The sequence below is a fragment of the Piliocolobus tephrosceles genome, chromosome 11 (genome assembly GCF_002776525.5).
Source record: "Piliocolobus tephrosceles isolate RC106 chromosome 11, ASM277652v3, whole genome shotgun sequence".
Taxonomy (NCBI): domain Eukaryota; kingdom Metazoa; phylum Chordata; class Mammalia; order Primates; family Cercopithecidae; genus Piliocolobus; species Piliocolobus tephrosceles.
This window is the reverse complement of record NC_045444.1, coordinates 120,317,315-120,342,680: the sequence shown is the minus strand read 5'-3', so window position 1 is coordinate 120,342,680 and position 25,366 is coordinate 120,317,315. Positions and strand designations below refer to the sequence as shown.

At 40.8% G+C, this 25,366-nt stretch overlaps 1 protein-coding gene across 3 annotated transcripts in view; it reads right to left on the bottom strand.

Moving 5' to 3' along the window:
• Positions 1 to 777: 777 nt before the first annotated feature.
• TRPM8 (transient receptor potential cation channel subfamily M member 8) overlaps positions 778 to 25,366 on the bottom strand; it is a 99,637-nt gene continuing 75,048 nt past the window's right edge. For 2 of the 3 annotated variants that reach the window (XM_023228730.2, XM_023228732.1), the window contains 5 exons: positions 22,052 to 22,242; positions 11,687 to 11,786; positions 10,533 to 10,566; positions 4,250 to 4,341; positions 778 to 1,624 (listed from right to left, as the gene is read on the bottom strand). In XM_023228730.2, coding sequence (XP_023084498.1) covers positions 4,291 to 4,341; positions 10,533 to 10,566; positions 11,687 to 11,786; positions 22,052 to 22,242 — 376 coding nt within the window. In that variant the 3' untranslated portion in view covers positions 778 to 1,624; positions 4,250 to 4,290. Of the gene's footprint in view, positions 1,625 to 4,249; positions 4,342 to 10,532; positions 10,567 to 11,686; positions 11,787 to 15,235; positions 15,426 to 22,051; positions 22,243 to 25,366 lie in introns of those variants that run through there. The other variant, XM_023228731.1, reaches the window with a different exon arrangement.

Sequence of the window (25,366 nt, the reverse complement as noted above, 5' to 3'; positions counted from 1 at the left end):
CTTCCAGAGAAAGCTGGGACTACAAGTGTTCAGTAAGATAATCTCTCCAATTCTGTACCATTCCCTTCACCATCCATAATGTTTATTTACTTATTTTGAGTTGGAGTCTCACTCTGTCACCCAGGCTGGACTGCAGTGGTGCAATCTCGGTTCACTGCAACCTCCGCCTCCCGGGTTCAAGCAATTCTAGTACCTCAGCCTTCTGAGTAGCTGGGATTACAGGAGTGCACCACCACATCCAGCTAATTTTTGTATTTTTAGTAGAGATGTGGTTTCGCCATGTTGGCCAGGCTGGTCTCGAACTCCTGACCTCAAGTGATCTGCTCACCATCCATAATATTTAAATAAGCATATTGACTTCTTCTTAAACTAAGGGTTAAATATAATATTTTATTTTAATAGTTTAGGTTCATGTATCTCATATCTTATGCTCAAGTTAATAATTCCTATTTGCTATACATTTACGAAAAAGCCTTATAAATGGTTTAATAATAAATATTTCTTGGAATCTAACCTTGGAAAATTTTCCCAAATACAGCAAAAAGATTCATGCACAAAGATGCTCATCCAATTATCAATTGGAAACAGTCTTCAATGAGCAAAATTATGGAAATCACTAGAGGTTGCCTATTATGCAATTATGGATATATGCAATTATGGATATGTTTAAGAAGGCTATGAATATAATAAAAACATCTTTGGTAAAATATTAAGTGAAAAAGCTTACATAAAAGTATATATGTAGTATGATAACATTCTGTAAAATTTTATAAGAGAATTGAGACATACATAGAAAAAAAAATAGACTGGAAAAACCATCCAGAAATTGTTAGCAGTGATTACCTTAAGGTAATGGGGGGCAATGTATGTTCTTTCTACATCTCTACATGGTCTAAATTTTCTATAATAGCCAGCTATTATTTTTAATGAAAAAATAATAAATAAGAGGAGTATCCAATAAGAACAAAGTCATTAGTGCCTTTCAAGGTTGATTTTGGGTGACTTTTCACATATTTAGGAAAGGGGACGGTTCCTTCAATAGGAGCCTGGTGAGTCCAAGAGAGCAAGAGACGGCCTCGTCACTCCTCTGACAGGTAAGAAGCATCCTGAGAAATGAACACACTTTTCCTGTAGAGAGCAGGGTCCTCTTGCTGCAGCATGTTTTAGAATCTGGCCTAATTTGGGAGACTTTTAACAAAATGCCAACTAATCAGTCACATAATACAAAAAAGAGAAAAGTAGACAATCAATTGGAAATAAACAAAGACACAGTACAGGAGTAGAGCATGACCAGGTTCTTATTCATAGGAGAGATGTTCTCCTATATACGTGTTCATCAAAAATAAGATTGAAGGAAAAAGGAGGTGGTAAGAACACACTCAAACTATCAACCTCCAGTCCCAGGCACTGAGACACAGAGAGAAACAGGCACCATTCTGGAGAAACACGTGAAGGAAATGTTATTCCTTTATATCTATCTTCACGTGTGAAACCAATCACACACTTTCTCAAGGTTTTAGCACACTAGGGTGATTAAAAATCATCCATCCTGTACCCAGGGGCCTGAAAATCTCTCATTTAGTAGTCGATAGCAAAATTGTTCATCAGCATTCCTTAATATGATCTGTGAAAACAAAGAAAGAACACTGTGTTAAGAATAGATTTCCCACTTCCATTCTCAGGCAGGATGTGGTTTGCTTCAAAATATACTGGGAATATACTGGGAATAGATCCAAATATACCACCAAAGTTGAGAGATTTTTTTTTAATAGAAGCAGCTCTAAGAACGTTTTTTTCTCTTAAAGATGTGTATTCTGACCAGTTTGTCGGTGTGAGCTGCGTGACTCAGGTTGAATGATCAAGGCTCAACGCATTCAATCTAGGTTAAAATCCAGAACGTTTCTGAGCATTTTATTTGCTCAGTGGTTTCTGCATAAATGTAAAAAAATGAATTAAAACTGAAATAACTTACAAAAATGTGGGTTTATGATGAGCCCCCTAAAGAACAACCTAGATTCTTTTAATGAACTAGAACATAAGTGCAGCAAATGCAAGAATCAATGGATTGTTATGCAGGAAATGAACAATTTCTAGGGGCCTTCCTTAAGGTAAGGTCTGTTCCCATAGTCTTCAGGGAGGGTGCCCACTCCTTAAGTATGAAGACAGGAGAAAACAAATGGCTTGCTCTCACCCTGGATTCTTACTTCCTTTCAACTTTGGTGTAAGAGAAGGAAAACAATAGACAATTACCTGTGTATTTCATCCCAACTTCCTGGATCAAAGGCTGATTCAGGGATGGAGATGGGGGAATTGGTAAAGGCTTGCCCCCAGGGTCAGCTCCTCGCCCACATCAAATGGTTGCCAGTTCACTCCCACAAGAGGCTGACACTGTCTTCCCTGACCACTACCCCAGGGAAAGATTACCCTCACCCCTCTAGAGAAAGAAGCCTCAGGAGGCACTGGCAGAGTATACCTAGCTGGTTGCCTGTAAAGTTATATTTTCAGCGACATTAAGGATATGACAAACACACCATTCAAAACAATGATCTTATATCTGGAATTAAAAAGCATACGAAAAATTGGACATGCCAAATTTGTTGTCTCTAAGGCCACCAGTGGTTCTAAATTTTGGGGGCACCTGTTTTCTCACGGACTCTTTTGCTCCTCTTTTTTTCTGTATAGACGCAAATATCTACACCTGCACACACATAAAAAGTAGGTGATGTCCTTCTCTTAGTTCCTTTTCATTCACCAATTACTTAATTCTCAATATGTTAATGAAAGTTTAAAGTTAAACAAAGGGCAAGTTGATAGGAAATCAGTCTGCCCATTTTACTCACAGCACATTTGAGAAAGATTGAGAGATGAGAAGATTGGAGATTTAAGAGGGGGATGTGCGTGTCTGAATCTCACTCTTTTCTGATGATTACAACTCTTTAATCACCTTTAGATTTGCATCATTTTAGTTGTTTTACGTTCCTCATTGTTTTTTTCTCTACATTTCAGCTGACAAACAAAATGGCATGTGTTTCAAAATCCAAATTGTAATTTATCATAAGGTTTAATAGTGTTTTCATTAAACACAATTATGAAGGAGTTGAAATAAGTTCTCCCTTAATACGCAAGGCTTATTTTCTTGAGCACATCAGGAGGCTGTACCTCCCTTTCAGATTACATCAAATATGCATCAATCTTACTCTAACAAAGCCCTCCATAATACAGTGCTTTTTGATATGAGCTATAACTGTCAGAACCCAAGGAAAAGAACTCTGAGACCAGAAAGACTGAAAGGAACCTGATGCAACATGATTTCCCGTATAGCACAATCATCCCATGCATAGAAATTTCTGCAGCTTAAGTACTTAATGCATAGACTGGTCACTGTATGAGGTCAGTGCCAGGGTCAGCACAGTTCTGAGCACTGAGCAGGCACTCAATAAATACTCATGGAAGGAAGGGAAGAGAGGAAGGAGAAAGAAGAGAATTCTTAATTATGTTTCCATTCCTTACAATTTGCTTTCTCAAAAAATATTCTAATCCAGTGGAATGCTCATTGCTGTTTTTTTCCTAACTCGACATGTCCCTAAAAACATTCTTAATATTTGGTTTTAAGATTTGGACAGGTAATGAGAAAACATAATAAAAGCAAATGGTAAGACCATGGAGCAAAGCCTTGGGTTAAATTTTGCCAGTAAATTGAATTGCATTTTAATCGTGCAAAAGAGCTATTGTTAAAAACCTTGAATGCCTCACCAAAACATTTCTGTTAGCAAAAAGATGATTAACATATTTGTATATTCATAGTAATAAATATAATATGAGAATAAGACATTTTTGGGTGCTGATCTGTAAATACATTCATGATACAGAATTAAGGAAGATTAAAAAATAGCAAATCTTGGAACAGTGTGGCCTTGTTTCAATTCATGCCAAAATAGCTGTATAGGTTACAAGTGTTTTAAAAGGTCCTACAGGACAAGATACTTAAACCCTGTCCCTAACAATGCTAGCCCCTGGTGTGGAGACCAAAATTGGTAGGGAAGGTAATGTGAGAAGGAACTTCAATTTGTTTCCTTCTGTATCTCTATAATTTTATTTTTTTTTTTTTTTTTTTTTTTTTTTTTGCACAATGCGTTATTTTCAAATTTGGTAATTTATGGAAATAACTGAGAAAAAAATCATGATTTTAAATTAGTCTTAAAAGATGCAAATTTTCAGAGCAAAGTAAAAAGCCATTAGAATGACTCACCTTGCTATAATTAGATTTTCTCCATTAGAGTTCATACAGTTTTATTTGATTTTATTAGCAATTTCTTTCAGAAGACCTTTGAGATCATTAAGCTTGGAAAGAGAAAAAAATAGAACTGGTCTTAAGATAAATTTTCCAACTTTCATTTTTAAATTATTGCTCTGTGCCTTTTCTAAGAAACAGACATATTTACTAAATAGCAAGTACAGCACATCTAAAATAAGGCAGAATAAGAGTGGCATGTGATATCTCAGATCCTGATCATTGCTTACTTTCTGAAATCATATCACTAGCAATTAGTAACCAGTTAGTAAACCAATTAATATTAACTTTATTCAGAGGCAAATCATTAGTGGCTCCCAAATAGAGATAATAGATTTCAATAATAAGAACAAGTAATATGTAAAAAGAATATGTTCTATGTAACTAACATTAATACAATTATAAGATATTAAGTTTTGCTTTGGTAAAAGTATAATACTAATAAAAATAATGTGATACTAATAAAATTTTTGCAAATAAAAGATCTCCCCCCACACACAAAAACAGCACACAATTTAAGTAAAAGGCATAATGAAATTAATCTTGATCCATGCATGTTTCACAAATTTATTACAAAAGATACATGAAGTCATTTTAAATTACACGTAATATTAGTACACTTGATAAAAGCAATTTCTGTACAGTTTGGTTTCCAATTTGCTATATCACTCACTCAAGAAACAAAAAATCTGTATTTAAATTGGGTTTAATTTCAGTAGTAACCTTTTTCTTTAACTGTTTAAAAATAAAAGAACAAAATGAAACTATAAGTGCTAATGGCTTCCTAAAATAAATAAGGCATAGTAAGATCCACACTTACAGACTTAAGATGAATTGTATTGTTTTCTGGTATAATGAGATGGGGAAATTTTGTATTCCCTATAGGAGCTTTTGAGAGACCCTTGTATTTGTTCATAGTAAAATGACTTTAGTAAGCTGTTTAAAGTAGAGCAAAAACTCCAAGAGCAAAATACATTTTAAAAAAGAGAGAGTCGAAAAACAATGGGAAAAAAAATCATTGAAAGTAAGAGTTGTTTTTTTGAAAAGATAAACAAAATCAACAAACCTTTTTTAAAAAATGAAGAAGACACAAATAAATACAATCAGAAATGAGAAAGACAACCTTCCAGAGAGGGCACAGTAACGAAAGGAATCCGAAGGGGCTAATATAAACAATTATATGCAAAAAGGTAGATAAACCTAGAAGAAATGGAAATATCCCAGAGATGTAAAACTTACAAAGACCTGAATCAAGAAGAAATACAAAGCCTGAACAGACAAACAACAAATGAAGAAAAAAAAAAATCAGCAATCAAAAAGCTTTCAACAAAGCAAAGCCCAGGATGGCTTACTGGGAAATCAGAAGACTTCCTGGTAAATTCTGGCAGACAGTCAAAGAAGAACAAATACCAAACCTTAGACTCTTCCAAAAATTAGAAAAGGGAACAAGTACAAATTCATTGTGTGAGGCCAGCATTATTCTTTTACCAAAGCCAGAAAAAGAAAACACAAGAAAAGAAAACTATAGGCCAATGTTCCTGAGGAACATAGATACAGAAATCTCAATAAATTACTAGCAAACTGAATTTCAGAGCACATTAAAAGGCTCTGTGGAGACACCACCACCCAGTGGTATTTATCACTGGTATGCAAGGGTGGTTCAACATATGAAGATTCATCAGTGTGATACACCACATTAACAGAATGAAAGATGAAAACCACATGATCATCTCAATAGATGCAGAAAAAGCAGTTGACAAAATTCAAGGTCTTTTCATGATTTAAAAAAAATAAAATAAAAAAGACTCTCAACAAAATAGGTATAGAAGGAACTTATCACAACACAATAAAGGCTATATGTGAAAAACCCACAACTAACATCATACTTCATGGGGTAAAACTGAAAGCTTTTTCTCTAAGATGTAGAATAAGGCAAGGATGCCCATTCTCACTACTGCTATTTAACAGCATGAGAAGTTCTAGCCAGAGAAATCAGACAAGAAAAAAAGAAAAGAAAAGGCATCTAAATAAAAAAGAAAAAAAGTAAAATTATCTCTGTTTGCAGATAACATAATCTTATATGAAGAAAACCCTAAAGACTACACACACACACACACACACACACACACACACACACACACTGTTAGAACTGCTGGGCGCATTGGCTCACGCCTGTAATCTCAGCACGTTGGGAGGCCAAGGCGGGCAGATCACGAAGTCAGGAGATGGAGACCATCCTGCCCAACATGTGAAACCCCATCTCAACTAAAAATATAAAAATTAGCTGGGCATGGTGGTGCACACCTGTAATCCCAGCTACTCAGGAGGATGAGGCAGGAGAATCGCTTGAACCCAGGAGGCGGAGCTTGCAGTGAGCTGAGATTGCACCACTGCACTCCAGCCTGGGTGACAGAGTGAGACTCCATCTCAAAAACAACAACAACAACAACAAACTGTTAGAACTAATAAATAAATTCAGTATATTTGCAGGATACAAAGTCAACATACAAAAATTAATGGCATTTCTATACATCAGCAAAGAGCTATCTAGAAGGGAAATTATGAAAACAATCCATTAATATAAGTAACAAAAAGAATAAAATTCTTAGAAATTTAACAGAGAAGTAAAAGACTGGTACACTGAAAATTATAAAACATTGATAAAAGAAAGTTTAAAAGACACAAATAAATGGAAAAACATCCCATGTTCATGGATTGAAAAAATGAATATAGTTAAAATATCCATTCTACTTAAAGAAGTCTACGGATTCAATGCAATCCCTATCAAAATACCATGGGCTTTTTTTTTTTTTTTTTTTTGACAGAAATAGAATTAACAATCCTAAAATGTATATAATACCACAGAAGATTCTGAATAGCCAAAGCAATCTTGAGCAAAAAGAACTAAGCTGGAAGCATCACACATCCTGACTTCAAATTATATTACAAAGCTAAAGTAATCAAAACAGTATGGTACTGGCATAAAAAAGACATATAGACCAACGGAATAGAATAAAGAGCCCAGAAATAAATCCACATATTTATAGCCAACTGATTTATCTAAAGGTGCCAGTGGGGAAAGGAAAGTCTCTTCAATAAATGGTTTTGAAAAAACTGAATATCCACAGGTAAAAGAATAACATTGGACCCCTATCTCACACTATACACAAAAATCAACTCAAAATGGATCAAAGTCTTAAACATAAGATTTGAAACTGCAAAACTCCTAGAAGAAAGCATAGGGAAAAACTTTCTTGACTTTGGTCTTGGCAATGAATTTTTGGATATGACTCCAAAAGCAAGGACAACAAAAGCAAAAATAATCAAGTGGGATTATATAAAACAAAATCTTCTTCACAACAAAGGAAGCAATAAATAAAATAAAAGGGCAACCTATGAAGTGGGAAAAAGAGATTTACAAACCATTTATCAGTAAGCACCTAATATCCACAATACATAAGGAACTCACACAACTCAATACCAAAAATACAAATAAACTGGCTAAAAAGTGGGCAAAAACTTAAACAAACACTTCTCAGAAGAAGAAATTCAGATGTCAAACAGGTATATAAAAAGGTGCTCAGCACTTAATCATAGGGAAATGCAAATCAAAACCACAATGAGACCATACCTCACATCTGTTATGATGGTTATTATCAAAAAGGCAGATGATAAGTGTTGGCAAGGAGGTGGGAAAGGGGGAACTCTTGTACACTATTGGTGGGAAGGTAAGTTGATATAGCTATTATGGAAAACAGTATAGAAGTTCCTCACAAAAATAAAAATATAGTTATCATATGATCCAGCAATCCCACCTCTGGGTTTAGATCCAAAAGAATTGAAATCAGGATCACAGGATCACAAAGAGATATCTGCCTTCTCACATTCACTGCTGCATGATTCACAATAGCCAAAATATGGAAACTATCTAATGTCCATCAAGAGACCAATGGATGAAGAAAGTGTGGTGCATACCTATAATGGAATATTTTTCAGCCTTAAAATAAGGAAAGAAATCCTGCCATTTTCCACAGCATAAGTGGAGCTGAAGGACATTATGCTAAACAAAATAAGCCAGACACAGAAAGAGAAATACTGTGCTATCTCACTTATATGTGAAATCTAAAAGAGTCAAACTCATCGAGTCAGAGAGTAGCATGGTGGTTGCCGGGGGCTAAGAAGAGGGGGCAAATAAGGTGATATTGGTCAAAGGGCAGAAAATTTCTGTTATGCAAGATAAATAAATTCTAGAGATCGACTGTACAGCATGGTGACAACAGTTAACAATATTGGACCCATGAAATTTGCCAGGAGGAGAGATTTTAAATTAATCTCATTCCCTCACACATACATACAACACTCACAGATGGTAAATATGTAGAAGTAATACGATGTTAATTAGCTGGGCTGGGTTGAGGTGATCATTTTGCAATGTATACATGCATCAAAACATCAAATTGTACATTTTAAATATATGTAATTTTGTATGTCAGTGATATCTCAATAAAGCTGTTTTAAAATAAATTTAAAAGATTCCAAAAGCTTTCTTGAGAAACAAAAGATTATCCCTAAAATTCTGTGTAAGTAAAAAGAAGGAGGGTTTTTTGGTTGTTCAGAAGGGGAGGTAAGAGGACAGAGGGGAAAATTTTAAAGAGACAGAGAGCAAGAGGAAAGGGAGGAGGGGAGGGAGGCCGTGGGACCACCTGAGTGATGGCCGAGGCTCTGCGCTGTGCAGTGGGGGTCCAGGCTGACGAACATCCTGGACCCTGGGAGTCAGATCAGCTGGTCCTGTATCCACAATTCTACTGCTTCTCCTCTGACCCAGGGCCCAGGCTGGGGCCAAGTCTCCCACCCTGTCCCTCTCTTCCTGCATCCACTGTTGCTGCCCTCCTCTGTCCACTCTCTGCATGTCCCACAGCAGAGTCAGAACCAAGGTGTGGCTTGGGGAAGCTTTTGCCCAAACCCTAAGACGGCTCTCCATTAGCTTCCTCCGAAGTCACCCCAGATAAACTCTCAAATAAAAAACAAAACAACAAAACAAACTAAAATACTGTTTTCTCTACAAACATGCCACGTAGAAGAGTTCCTACCGCATCCAACTTCCCAACCAGATTGCTGGAGCCTCTCCCTCATTCTGATCACTCAGAGAGCACTTTGAGAGGAAGATTCCAGATAGGTCCCTCTTGGGTTTTAAAACTCCCTGAGCCTTCCCTTGCATGGGAATAAAATCCAACTCTATAAAGAGGCAAGCAAGTTCCCAGGCAGAATAACCCAGACTCCCCTATTTCTTCCCACTCGGCTCTCTTCTGGTTCATGCTGCCCCTCATTGCAGCTGCTTAGAACAATCCACGGTTCTCTAGACTTAGGACCTTCACAGCTGACAACTACTACCTAGATTTTTTAAATGTTGGGGGTAAATAACACAAATAAATAAACAAGAAACTGTAAACAGATACGTTCTCATATGAGAGCTCTGCAAAGGACCCCTTTTGTTCATTTATTCATTCAATAAACATTTATTAACGCTGTATACTATGGACAAGGTACGGGTTGGTGTAGATTTTGCCAAACCAGATGGGCCTTGTCTACCCACCGAACAGCCACAATACTGGAAGGTCTATGAATGTCATCATCCAGGATGCCATTCTCAAAATAACGTGATAGAATACCAAATGTCATCTCCTCTTCAGAGCCTGGCAGGAATCTAGCATATAGGAATCGATTGTGATTTCTGATTGTGATTTGAACCTGATTATAATTTCAGCTACCCAGCTCAGAGTGAGGGCAGACACACTCTGTCTACGCCTGGTGTTCATATGCGTACTCACGCATTTCCAATGCCCTCCAAATAAAACAGGCAACAAATCAGAGTGGCAGCAAAGACGAGCATCAAGGCACACAGGCCCCCAGAAAGCTCTTTTGAGCCTTCCTTATGTTCCCTATAATTATAAGCATCTTCACCTGCCCCCACAGCTGAAAGAAAGAGAAGAGGGGTCCCTGAGTCAGATAAGACAGAAAAGATTTTAGACATCATGGAACTGAGACTTCAAGACGCTTACCTGGGTGATGCTTAGAGCATAAGAAGCAATTCCATTCCAGCACCCAGCTCTTAGACAGTGAATTAAGAAAGCTGAATATAACTTCTTTTATTTTCTGACCATAACTACTGGCCTCCAGTTGAAAGCTCAAAGATATTAGTGACCAAAAAAAAAAAAAATCCAAACTATTAACAGATCCATACCTTTGTATCCAGTTGTCTAAATCGATGCCTCATTCTGCAAAGAAATTAATGACAAAGTGAACAAGAGAAAAAGAGATTGAGAGAGGGCTATTAGGCTCCATTCTGTAGTCTTTTAAATTAAAGTACAGAATAGAAGTCATTTTCACTCTCAGCTAGATCAAGAATCAGCTGCATTTACCTTTCTTTCTGATTGTCTCCCTAGTACCCAAACAAAGCAGAATTTTGTCTCATCACAATTAGAAGCACAGCACATAAAACAACTATCTCTGTTGATAGGGTGTTGAAAAGTGACTTGTAAGTCTGTCTCTGCCTTGCAAAACCTAGATCTCAGAGTCTAGGGACAGAGGAGAGCTTATGGCACGGTCTCTGCTGTTAAAAGAGAATGAGCATCACATGCTTCTTTCAATAGCTGTATTGAACCCAGCAAAGGTATTAGTTGTGCTTATGTATACTCATATTTTGTTAGTGAAACTTGAGGTGTTTTGAGCTCTCAGGAAGAGTGACAGCTGTCAGTGAAGAACGTTAACCTTTACAATAAGAGCACGCTCTATACACTTTACAGCATATTACTTGTGGGCCACCTACAGACTTAGCTATGACTTATCTATTTCTATAAGCTATTTTATCAATGTATTTCTTAATCACATGGATTTTATAACAGCTTCAGGCGATTCATAAATGAATTCAGGGTTTTTCAGGGGCAGCCTGTAACAGATCAACAAAATGGTTTGTCTGTCTTCTCATCTCTGTACTTCTTCACCACAAAGATAAATAGGTGTGTCACACTTGCAAGATAATGCCCATGGCCCATGACCTGTGAGTCTTGCCAGAACCCACCTCTGCAGCTGCAGCAGGGGACCCACCCTCTCGTTACCTAGTTTAATGGCCCTGCACCGCAGGCTCCAAATACCTCTTTCTCTCCCAGGGCCTTGAAGGGCAATTGGGATAGTAGATGGGTGGTTTTTCCCCTTCTCCAAAGGCTGGCACACACTTATGTGTTTGTCATCTTCACTTGCCCGGGTAATATCTTTGTGGTGGTACTGCTCTCCGTTGAAAATGCTCTTTACTGAGTTTGCTCAGATAAGCTGCCTACATTCTGTGGGCTTATGTCTACAGAGGGAGCCTTGCAAAGTAGAAAGGGATGTCTGACATACTCCTCTGAGGTGTCGTTGGCTTTCGTGTTGATCTTGACGAGGTAATTTTCCTTCATGACACCCTCCCATGCCAAAGTCTCGTTGTCTTCATTTTTGAAACCTTGAATAATGAGAAAAAGAAAACATTCAAATTGTTTCATTTGCCCCTTGCTTCCTAAATTAAGATCTTCTAGGCATTTTGTGAGACTCTGGAACTAAGAATGAGATCCGTCCTGCACAGGCTGGTCTGACTAATGTTATCTCCTAGTGACAGCATCACAGTGATGGAATAGTAATGGCTTTCTCCGTAACAATGAGGAATTGAAGCTGCCTGCGTGAAATAGGAATGCAATCTTTATTCTAAATAGACATCGATCCAAATCCTATCTGTGTGTTTTGTGACTTAGCAAAATCATTCCACTAATGAATTTAGTCCTCCCATTTGATATGTGTGCTCTTCTTCCATTTTGATGACATAAAAATGCTAAACCATTCAGCTGGATAATCAACCTAAAACTGGGGTAGGAGTTCTGGAGGAGAGGAAAATAAGCCCAAGACATTGTTCCTGTCCTTCTGAAACATGAGACGTGGACCTCAAAGAAAATTCACCTAAGATAGAGCATGCCCTAAGATTGTTCTGGGACATATTCAAGTAAGATTCTTAGTTTAATTTATTATGGTGCCTGAGCCTTTCAGATGACAGGACAACAAAAGAACAGATCCACATGTCACCTATATCAAGTACAAATGCAATGGATGTCAAACCTCCATACGAATTCACAGGGACAGGAGAGCACATATGCTCACACACACGTCCACTTGAAATAAATTTATGTAGTTTTTAACTTTTGAGTTACCATTTAAATGTATTCATCAACTTGTTAGAGTTTAGGAATAATTATAAGATTTCTCTGGACTTAAAAAGAATTAATTGGGGGTCAAAGATAGAACCAATATGCATGTGGCTGGATTTAAGCAAATTCTTTGTGTGTGTGTGTGTGTGTGTGTGTGTGTGTGTGTGTGTGTGTGTGTGTAGATGAAGTTTCACTCTTGTCGCCCAGGCTGGAGTGCAGTGGTGCAATCTCGGCTCACTGCAACCTCCACCTCCTGGGTTCAAGCGAATCTCCTGCCTCAGCCTTCCAAGTAGCTGGGACTACAGGCGCATACCACCAAACCCAGCTAATTTTTATATTTTTAGTAGAGACGGGGTTTCATCATGTTGGCCCAGGATGGTCTCAAATTCCTGACCTCAAGTGGTCTACCCGCCTCAGCCTCCCAAAGTTCTGGGTTTATAGGCTTCAGCCACCGTGTGCAGCCTCGATTTAAGCAAATTCTACATAGCAAATATGGATTTATTTTTAAGTGTGGTTACTCATTTTACAAAATAATTCTTAACTAATTTTTTGAATTGTATTTTTCCTAACAAAGAAGTTTCAATGTCTTTTCTTCAAACAAAATCAATGAGGAAGTCCAACAGGAGTGCTTAAAAATCAGCACGGAAAGGGTAGACACTCCTGGACACAGACAGCCAGAGAGTAAGGATGACAAATTACCAAAAAATAAAAATAAAAAATGACCAACCTCTGTAACTCTCAAAGAAATGCTGATTGAAATGATGACATAGCATTTTCACTAACCATACTGGAAAATTAGCAGTAAAATAATGACGATATCCCACATTGGCAAGAACGTAGATAAATAGTCCTTCCATATGAGGGGAAAATCTGTCAACTGTTACTGTAATGGGGGACCAGAAGATGGAGGAGGGGGGACAAGACTTAAAAGGTACATACCCTTTATTTAGAAATTTCTCTTTAGAAATAACTCAAAGGAAAAAAGTATTCATGTGCTCAGAAACGAATGCATAGAACTCTTTAACATAGCATTTTATGCTAGCAAAAGCATTGAAACAATCTACATGTTTAACAAGGAACTGATTAATTATGGTGCATCCATAGGCTGGAATACTACTCCACGGTTGAAGATTGTCATATAGATTAGATTGTTACTTGTGGATATGGAAAAAGTTGGCAATGTATTATTAGTTAAATGAACAAGTTAGATAATGGATGTGTGTACATAGAACAATCCAATTACTATACACCCACACAAGAATAATAGAATAAACACCAGTGTGTTGACAGTATTTACCTCTGGATGGTGGGTTACATGTGCTCTTCGTCTTTATTTGTGCTTTCCTATATTTTTCAAATGTCCTATAATGAATATGGATTTCTTTCTGAATCATGAAAAATAATATATTTTATGAAAAAGCAATTACTGGGTAGCATACTTTTTTATTACTTGAAAATGTCACCAAAAAAAGCACCAAAAGTCAAACTTTGGATTCTACTTATCTGAAAGTCATTTGAAAAATCTTGCGTTTTTCTCCAAAGAAGAACAATTTCAAAATTAAACCCATGACGTCGCTGTCATTTGGAGGCAAAGCAAAGGACGTGTAGGAAATGAATTGCCAACTAGAGGTCCTGGCAACTGCCAAGTGCTATGGTTTCAGGCATTAGTCACCTCCAAGGAGACGAAGCAAATGAGCAGGCAGTGATCAGGCACCCTGGGGGGTGGGCAGTTAGTAAGTGGGGCTTTTGGCTCTCTCTGTCCCATCACCACCACACCACCCCAGGGTGGAGAAAGATCCTGTCCTTCTGCCGTCTCCTATTCTCACTGTTTCTTTGCTTCTTCCTGAGAATATAAACTGTCTGAAGAGGGACAACATCAACAGTTACATCATTTCTCTGATTATTATGAGATGGCCACTCTCCCAGGGGCCCACTTGGGAGACAGGTCCAAATTCACTCATTCATGTCTGCCTTATCTGGTGGCTTCCTTGAGCTGAAGCCCCTTGTCATTTGCTGGCCAAATTGGGGGATTTGTTTCCATTTTTCAGTCATATTGTGCTTAATCATTAAATACGTTTTAGGGGAATGTAACGAATTTTGCCCTGCCTTTTCAAACTCATCCCTAATCTGCAGTACTGATTTATCCTCACTTATACACTGCATTTCCCGATTCTCCTGATCCTGGACTGAGTACAATATATCTTTGGAGAATGGACCTTTATCCCATGCAGTCCCTTCCTCCCACACATCCTGAACCTGAATCCCACTAGTGATGGGCAGTTCACTACCTCCACAGAACAATTAATCTCATTTCCAGATAGCCCACACTGTTAGACATTGTTCTTTGTACTGAATCAAAATCTTCCTCGCTGCAACTTTTATCCATTGTTTGTTATTTCCCGAATCATTCAGAAAAAAGTATGACGCTTGTAGGGCTTCCGTTACATGAAGGCACAGAATGGCCCCCTAAGTCTTCTCCCAGGTCCTATAGCCACCAGCCATGACATGGCTTCAAGACAGAACCAATGAGAGTCCTGAGGCATGTCATTAAGTGTTTCTAGTATCTGGGTGCCATTTTTGAGTATAGTCAAATTCCAGATCTGAACTTCCAAATCCTCTCCCTGATATAAAGACTTTTTGTGCTTTTAGTTAGAATTGAATCACTTTGTCTTTCAAGGCAAAACGGTGGAAAGAAGGACAGCAACTTATCCAAATTGTCAAAACACTTTCTTCATTAAGAACGGCAGTTACATATGTGTGATTGTTAATGACATCCCCAAAGTGACATTTAACATCTTAAAATAATGCTGTTAAAAGAGTTGACTACGATGATTCTTTAAGGTGTGACAGGAGTTCGGGGTTGTGAATACATTTGCATTCTGAAAGCCAGACTTTAGGGCTCACAGCTATAGGGAGAACACAGAAATATGTTATGATCAATATTTAAAGTCATATTTATGAGTACTTTGTCTCCATTTCTAAGTAGTTCAAGAACCCCACAAAAAACGATGCTTTTTGGCAAGTTAAATGTTTCTTAATTGCCACCAATTACCATGTCTAGGTTAGCAAAATTTATATTTTTACTTTCTGAATCTTCAAAATATTTGAGATTACACTAAAGGCACAGACGGAATCAGCCCTCTATGGAACATGAATCCAGTGGTGGCAGTCAGTGACCATTTTATCAAATACCCTTAGGAAAAAAACAGAAGGCAACACCTGTCCAGCAGCCACTGAAAGACACACCTGTGAACAGTGGAATGTGGATTTTAAAGAAAGCAGAGAGAAGGACCACCTGACCCTATTCCTTTAGTCACGTGTACTGGATTCTCCCCTAGATTTTCCATGTCCAAATTGCCCTTGACTCCAAATTTCCTATCTAACAGCGACTTTTCTTTTTTCAGTAGTGTTCCAGGTGGAAGCGGGGGAGCATCTCACCACCCTCCCCTCCACCAACATCTTCCCCAAGTCACAGGAGTGAGCATCAGGACCTGAGAAGCCTAATTCCACGTGGTGATCTGCGGGTCTCCCCAAACCGTCCCTGGGAGTTTCTTTGCTCACTTCTGCCTTGAGGGAAACAAGTCCAATCATCAATGAGGTGTCATGATGTATGTTTCATGGTTCTTGTCACCATTTCTTGCACTGTCGGGACTCCTGTCTACAATTAATCCTTCCTCTGGGATTCAGGATGGCACGTTGTGACTTGGTGGGCTGAGGGCAGGGAGAGGGGGAGTGTATGGAGCTAAAACGTGGCTGTAAGATACAGCCCAAGCCTTACACTCGTCTCCTACAACCCTCAGTCCCAAGATCTTCTCTCCCCTGTCTTCCTACCTCTCTTAACTCCCTCATCCCTCTGCCCACTCCCTCTGTGATGCCATCTCAGCCTCTGCCCCTTTGCCTGGCTAATTCCAATTCATCTTCTGGGTCTCAGCTTGGATATTCCCTTCCTCCATAAATATTCCCTGAGGCACTCTAGTCAAGGGCTTAAATGTCCTCTCTGTGGCCATCACAACCCCCTGCACAATCCCTAAAATTAGTGTTTCCCACACTTTTTAATTAAGGCCTTTCCATTTTCATTCTCTGCTCCCCACTCCCCCAGATGATGAGCCCTGCTCAAGGGCACAGATGGCTTCTATCTTACTTACCACCATATCCACAGGGCCCACTATCATGTGCTAGGCTCTTGGCATGTATTTGTTGAATCGGCTCTCCCAGGCCCCCTCACTCCCTGCATCGCAGGGTCTCCATGAAATTACCTACCTCACCTCTGGTCTAGCTCCCACCAAATGACGGCCTCCAGGCCCAGCCCATGTGCCGTTGTTCATGGCTGCATCCCCAGAACTGAGACTTCATGTTTGTGCAGGACTGACCCCCTCCTGCAAGAGGACTGCTTTTACACTATTTATTTTTATAGGTGCTAAGCGGGGGGTGCTCCTTTTCATGCTGTGCTTTTCTTGCCTGTGCACAATTTCCACACATCCTTGTGCTCACTCAGTTTTCCAATTTAGATCTGTGGGTAGTGTGGGGTGCGTTTTACAGAACTCTGCCAAAGTGGACTGTGGCAGGAAATGAGGTTGGTAGACTCTTGCTTCTGAAATTTATTAGAACTCAATGATGTTCCTTTCTAACTTTTATCCCCCTACTTAGACATTTTATGAGCACTTTTTTTATTGGTTTCTGGGGGCCGTCCAGAATATAAGTGATGATAGGGTTTAGGACCCACTACCTCAAAATATGGCACCATGGCATATTGGATATTTTAAACTGAAAGAACTGGAGAAAAACCACACAATCAGGAAGGTCTCTCTGATCTGACTTTTCCTGCCCCTCTCCCCTGAGGCAGGTCATATCACCTAGGAAGGATTTTCTGACTTTCCCCCACAGCAGGTCATAGGACCCTCATGTGAGAGGCACCCTCCTTATACGTAGAGGAAAAGAGTGTCCTCATCTCCAAAGACACAGGGATGCAGAGAGAAATGTGAATGCATAGGCCTTGCTAGGTCTCCCAGTTTATTACCATGGGATCATACTCTGTTTGCCCTATCCTATTTCTCCACAACCCTACACTCTTCATTAAACCTACCATTAAAAATGTTCAAGTTTGGCTGAGAACAGTAGCTAACGCCTGTAATCCCAGAACTTTAGGAGGCTGAGGCGGGCAGATCACTTGAGGTCAGGAGTTCGAGACCAGCCTGGTCAACATGGTGAAACCTGTCCCTACTAAAAATACAAAAATCAGCCTGGCATGGTGGTGTAATCCCAGCTACTCGAGATTCTGAGGCAGGGGAATTGCTTGAACTTGGGAGGTGGAGGCTTCAGAGAGCCAAGATTGCGCTACTGCACTCCAGCATGGGGGACAGAGCGAGACACCATTTCCAAAAAAAAAAAAAAAATGTTGTTTCTTCAGATCTTCCTTTCCTTATGAAGGCTCTGATGCCACATAAAATTTATATTAAATTTCTATGCTTTCCTCTTGTTACTCTGTCTTTTGCTATAGGGATCTCAGCCATGAGCCTAAGATAGGTAGAAGAAAATATATTTTTCCTCCCTGACCGTAACAAGATAACCAAATAATTTATAAATATCAAGGAAGCCATTTCAATCCCAAATTACAAAAAGTCATTTTCTGGAGCCAAGTTTATGCATTTTAAAAACATCGACATAGGGCCGGGGGGCAGTGACTCATGCCTGTAATCCCAGCACTTTGGGAGGCCAATGCGGGCAGATCACGAAGTCAAGACCAGCCTGGCCAAAATAGTGAAACCCTGTCTCTACTAAAAATACAAAAATTAGCCAGGCATGGTGGCTGGCGCCTGTAGTCCCAGCTACTTGGGAGGCTGAGGCAGGAGAATCGCTTGAACCCAGGAGGCGGAGGTTGCAGTGAGCTGAGATCGTGCCATTGCACTCCAGCCTGGACAACACAGTGAGACTCTGTCTCAAAAGTAAATAAGTAAGTAAGTAAATAAATAAATAAATCATCTACATTGACCACAGATGCTGCTCAGAAAGAATGTGCTCAGGAAAGGTTTTTTTCAAGGATGGAAAACATACCCAATCTTCAAATTACCTGTGAAAATACATCGATTTTGGAACAGTAGTAACAGAAAAACAGCTAAGTGCAGAGCATGCTGAAGAAGCTCTTTCTTAAAGATCTGCTGGAACTGCCTGGGCATGGTGAGGATGAGGAAAGGCACCCTGGGGTCAGCCCATGTAACCAGCATTTTCCAGGCGTGAATGTGGCTGCAGATGTCAGGGCACAGAAAATTTGGTTTTAAATTGTTCAAGGCATCAAAGATAACGTTGGACCCTCAAACTACCCAAGTCTAGTATGGTAGGTGAGTTAATGAAAGGTAAGCCCCCATGCACCTTGCTCCAAGGGAGCCACGCATTTCTGCTGTGATTTGGGAGTAGGACGGGCAGTGAGAAGCTCTCCTTCTTTTGATAGACCAGCGTTGGGTGGGGGAGGCACTCTCAGAGGACCAGCGCATTCAGCTCAGTGATGCCTAGAGCGGTAGGTGGCCAAACAGAGCCACAATGGCCAAACAGGGCCGTGGATTCTTCCACCCACCAGGCAGGCTGTCCTTCCCACCCAGAAGCGGAGTCACATTCTCTACCAGCTCCGTCTGGGTGGGCCTGTGATTTGCTTGGACCAACAGAATGCAGCAGAAGTGACGTCATCTGACTTTCTGAGCCACGGCCTCAGGGGCCTTGCAGCACCTGCTCTTTGCAGGAACTCAGCTGCTATGTGTGGTGACACTGAGACTCCCTGTGCTGCCTGGCCAGCCCTGCACGTGAGAATATATGTGGCTGACCGGACCAGCCAGTCTGAGGCCCAGCTTCCAACCACTGGATGCTTCAAGGAGCAGAGGCAGCCAGCCCAGCCCAGCCCAGCCCTGCCTCGGCCCAGGACGGACCCACAGAATCATATATAATAAATGCTTTCAGGAAACATTTAAAAGTTTCGGGGTGACTTGTTACACAATTATATATAACTAATTCACTTAGGGACCTAAAATGGCCCTCCTTTATTTTTTTCACAAGAAGGTAACTGAAAATGAAAATCCTGAAGGTACCAAAGCATGGTCCAACCCGAGTCATTAACTCTACATCCCTTGTCAGCACACGGGGCCACGTTAAGACCAGAAGGGTGACCAGCAGTCCCTGAAACCAAGGAGGTTCCCAGAAGGCAGAAATTTCCATGTTATAATTGGGATAGTCCTGGGCAGATAGGCACAAGCTGCTCACCCTAACTGAATGGGTACACTCTGCCAACCTTAACGGGATGGGGTCAAGCTGCTCACCCTAATCAGATGGACGCAGGGTGCTCACCCTAACTGGGTGGGCACAAACTGGCACCCTAACTGGATGGGCACAAGTGGCTCACCCTAACTAGCTGGGTACAATCTGCTCACCCTAACTGGATGGGCACAGGTGGCTCACCCTAACTAGGTGGGCACAGGCGGCTCACCCTGACTGGATGGGTACACTCTGCTCACCCTAACTGGATGGGCACTAGCTGGCACCCCAACTGGTTGGACGCAGGCTGCTCATCCTAACTGGTTTCCCAGGATGCAGGACTCTCAGTACTAAGATGGGGAAGTCCTGAGCAAACCACAACGAGACGGTCACCCTACACCCTCGGCACATTTGCCATCCTGAGTCCCTTCCTTCAGAAAAAAATCTTAAAAATATTTTATGACTTAGTTGGTATAAAACAAATACATTAATATATGTGAGAACACTTTCTTTAATCTAAAGGCTCATTTTCTTCTTCTGGTTTTTTAAGAAAACGTAAAGATGTTCAGGAGCCCCTGAGGTCCTGTGGGCCCTGGCACTGTGCCTGATGGAAGAGTTGGCCCCACAGCTACACCCCGACCCCAGAGATGGATCCTTGGCTTAGGTCTGAGGTTAGACGATGAGGAAGAAGGTCAGGGGTGCCCCTTCTACCTTTTCTTTTGTGTCCAAACATCCAAATGAATAAAAACAGGTCCCTTCCTCCCTGCATGCTTAATCTGGTTGAGGTGTAACTGCGGGCTAGGAAGATTGTCTGGCTTAGTGATTCTGGGAGAAACCCAAGCCTGGTGTGGGCTCCTGCAGGGCCAGGAAGAGAGCTGGGTGCCGGCTGCCTGCATTCAAATGACATGCGGCTGACAGCTGCTCCCACTTCAGGGGTAGGGAGAGGTGGCTGGGTGGGGAGCTGCCTGCACCCCAGTTTGTGAGGGCTAAGAAGGTAGGTGACCACATAAGAGTCAGAATGATCCACAGTCCAATGTGTGGATGGGTTGATGGCTGCCTTCCTGAAGAGATCAGTGTGTGGAGTCTGTGGGGTGTCCACCTGGAAACCAGAGGCTGGGGTGGGGGCAGCTACCAGAGAAAACATGGCCAAGTCCTAGGAGTTGGGGTCAGAGGGGACAGCCAAGGGACTCTCTGAAGGACCCCTGAGTGCCCATACAATCAAGGATCAGTTTCAAACATGTGCCAGGCTAAAGGGCATGGAGCAGCCCAGAACAGCATTACTAAGAAAAGGCTTTCAGCTGGCCTTCCCATCCTGTCCCTCTGTGCTCCAGCTGCGGAGGGTCAGTCCCCACAGCCTGTGAATGGGAAAGAAGGGAGGGAACAGCCCACTGCCCACCCTCCCTGACAGCCCCATCAGCTGGGAGGGGTGAGGGGGAGGAGGAGTCTCACCACTGAATAGCAATTAATAGACTGGTTAATATATTGAACTGCACATTCCTCTCTTTCTTCCTTCCCTCCCTCCTTCCCTCCTTCCCTCCTTCCTTCCTTCCTGATGGAGTCTCACTCTGTTGCCCAGGTTGGAGGGCAGTGGTGTGATCTCAGCTCACTGCAAGCTCCACCTCCCAGGTTCAAGCAATTCTCCTGCCTCAGCCTCCCGAGTAGCTGGGACTACAGGCGCACACCGCCACGCCCGGCTAATTTTTTTGTATTTTAGTAGAGATGGAGTTTCACTGTGTTGCCCAGGCTGGTCATGAACTCATGAGCTCAGGCAATCCACCCACCTCGACCTCCCAAAGTGCTGGGATTATAGGCATGAGCCACCGCGCGCGGCCACATGTTTCTATTTCTAAACTGAGATGATGTTTTCTCAAGTAAAACAATTGTAAGATTTTTCATTTTCCTAAGAAGAGTCACAAACCCTGCTGGAGTCAGATTTAAAGGTTCCTAGAGAATAAATTTCATGGGAACAACGAAAAGCAAAAACAAAGTCATGATTGGACACTATCCCATGAATTCTGCCCGTTCAACATACTATTTACATTATTACACGATCTGTCCCAAAGTCATTCATTCCCCACAAAGTAGGCTATCCCGGCAGTTCCACAGTGCTTTCTTCATCTACGCTTCCTCTAGGGCAATTCATTGGTTGGCCTGATGCCTGATCTTTACAGATGTATAGATGTGAACAGTGAAAGAATTTGTGAATAACTCCTTCCTGTTGAGATACACACCAGGCATCCTTCCCTGAAATTAATCGCTGTTTCTGATCCCAAGGCCACATGGATAAACCACTCACAGCAGACAGAAGACTCCATGTTTTTCTCCTTACAGCAACACTTGAAGCACTTCTTCACCACCATGTAGAAGTAAGCGAAGACGACGAAGGGGAAGGGGATATTGAGGCGGCTGCAGTACTCCTGCACCAGGAAGTACCTCTGGAACTTCCAGACCTGGTCATTGTTCTCCTGGACGGTGCCCACCGTGTAGCTGGCGAGGGAAGAGAGAAGGCCAAGACTTAGCATTGCGCATGCCTCATCGCTAAACTGCCAAGTATGGCAATAGTGGTATGAAGCTATTACTGCAATAGCTTAAGTCCAGACAGGAGAGAAGAACCCAGACTGATACAAGAGCCAAAATACCTCAGCAGGAAGTGAATGTGGTCTTCAATTCATGCTGGGTCAAAAGTGTGTCTGGCTTTTGGTGTTTTGTTTTTTTTTAATCACAAAAAAATGCTCAACAAACTTTAAAATTATTTTATTTCAAGATATTTCAATGATTCTCTTTTTGTGTTCATTTTCTCATGATGTTAGATACAAAGGGGTCCAAGATGTCAACACCCTTGGAACCAGCATGGTGGCCCTCATCCATGTCTAAGTATAAACAGCCTGGGAAGAAAACAGCTTGTTAGTGTTTATCAAGAGCCTTAAGAATGTTCATCCCTTTGACTCAATGACTTTACTTCTGGGAACTTAACCTAAGAATAAGGACATACTAAGAAAAAATATATATGTAAATGAATATATATGCGTGACTATTGGCCACCAGCACTATAGGTAACAGCTGCCCCCACCCCCTACTCAAAGAGAAAGAAAGAAACTTAATGTTCATCACTAAGAAAATGTGTCACACATTACGGTTAACCAATACGATTACATTATGCAGCCATTAAAGTTATGAATAATTGTTTTACTAGGGGGAGATGCTTATCATATATGTTAAGTGAAAATAATTAGGCTCAAACTTGTGCTTACAATGTGGTTTCGTTATGCAAATCTCAGTTCACAAAGAGAAACAGATCAACCACCAATGGCGGTCACCTTGGGCATCACGTCTTGGGCACTCTTTATTCTCTTTTCCATTTGCTTTCCAGCATGGTGCAATGAGTATGAATTACTTCCATAATGATTAAAATGTTTATTTTGTGTCTTACTCCAAAATAGATAATGCCAAGGATTTCTCTGTTACAAATTAAACCAAAACTATAAAATAGCTAACACTTATTATAAACCAGACACTGTTCTAAGCGGTCTGCTTAAATTAATTGGCTTTGTCTACAAACAACTCTGATGTATGTCTATTATCTATGATGTCTATTATCATCTACCATGAACAGATCAGGAAATGGAGGCACCACAAAGGTAAGTGAATTGTCTGAGTTCCCCAGTTAGGAAGTGTGGAATCCGGGATTTGGACCCCACAATCCAGCCCTACGTCTATTTGCCTCACTGCTACATGACACCACCTCACAGAGGGGAGCGGGAAATGTTTTAAGCAATGCTCTATTTCAAAAAAGGGGTTTGAGATGTGCCTCCTTTCAAAAAGATTTTGTTGGGCTACTTGCTAGCTTAGCATTTTAGATAACTACAAAGTATATGACAATGTGCAAAGTTCAACCATCCAAGACATTTTTATTGCTAGTATCAAATCATCCTTTCAAGAGCCAAAGAAGCTGCAGCGAACTGCTTGAAGGCAAATCCTGATGGGGGAAGCATTAAATTATCTAAATTCTGGGGAACATCCTCAATGAGGTCAGGCAGAAAAATCGATTACATATGTTATGAGATCTCATTCTTGCACCTTAGTACATTACATTATATTACATTAGACTTAAATATCTTAAGCAAAAAAAATGTCAGATATCTATGCAAAACACTAACCTACACAGACAATGGTTATGGTTTTGCTTAAAGTTTAGCTTTGTTTATCTTGGTGTTTAATAACGAATGGAACACCTCTGCAATCTACACTAGGGTCTGGATCCTGTGTAAGGCAGACTTGTAGTAAGTGCCTCTTGAACAGGGTGAGATCCTTAAAGGGAAAGGATTTATGTTTATTAAACATCTCTTACACGGAAGCTCCTATACCAGGCATGTAAATTGGTTGCTTGACTGATCCTCATATCATCCCTGAGTGGTAGATTGCTTAGGTGAAAAACAGCCAGGACTGGGATGTGTTACAGTGCAGCCAATCCAATCTAGCAGTCAGCCTGGCGTTTCTTCTAAATGTAGGTCAGGTTGCTTTGAGGCTAATACCAAGCATCATTATTCGCCCTCTCTAGTCCGCAGCTGGTTCTGTTGCCTACAAAATGCACTGCATGCTTCTGCTGCTGCAACGAGACAGGTGTGCATGCAGCAGCCCCAGATTAGGGAAGGCCAGGCTAAGAACTTGCCAGAAATCAGAGTTTACTACTTGGACCAGAACAACTATTACCATTCAAATTATTATCCCTAGAAGTAACTTGAAATATTCAAATTTGGGGAATTTAACCTAAAACTAAGATGAGATGAACGTGAAGATATTTTAAGCAATATTGTATTTCCAAAAAAGAAATAGATGCTCTATTTCAAAAAAGGAAATGGAATATTTGACTATATATCTAGTCAAAGAAATGGATTATACTGACTTCTCAGAACTCTAACACCAAAGAAAAAATTAAAACAACTGCATCCATTTTCATGCATTGATATTGTTTTCTGAGGTATTATTCCAAAGGAAGCAATAAGTCCTACTGAAAGGAGAAACTTCCAGGATGCTCAGAGCAGGGGAAAGCATTCTCTCTGGCAAGTGGGCCCCCGTCTTCCTCAGAGAGCTCAGAGTGGAAATGCAGCCCAGCAGAGTCCACGTAGGAAGAGATTTGTTGCACCATGGCTTAAGTGGTCACTTGGAGTCAGGGAAAAACATATCTTCTAGATCGTCTAAAATAGGGGAGGGAAAACTGCAACTTGGGACCAAGCCAAGCTCCCCACCTGTTTTTGTACAGTCCATGGGCTAAGAATGGCTTTTACAAAGCAGGGAAGTGCGGGTAGGTACAGCATCACTGAATACTGCTTCTTTTGACACATCTGACCAATGACCCTAGCTGGCCCTTACAGAGAAAGTCTGCGATCCCTGAGCTATAGTGCACGTAGGCCAGTGCCCATGAATAAGGCTTTGTGTTTATATCATTCCCTACTTTAAAGAGCTCTGCCTCATATGTCACCAATCATTTGTTCCTCAGGACAACCAGGTTGACTGCACGGCCCCTCCTGCTGGAAGGGTACCTTCCTCTGTACCTCAAGGGCAAAGGTGGATCCAGTGAGCAGCAATGCTTTCCCAGACAAATAGCACACAC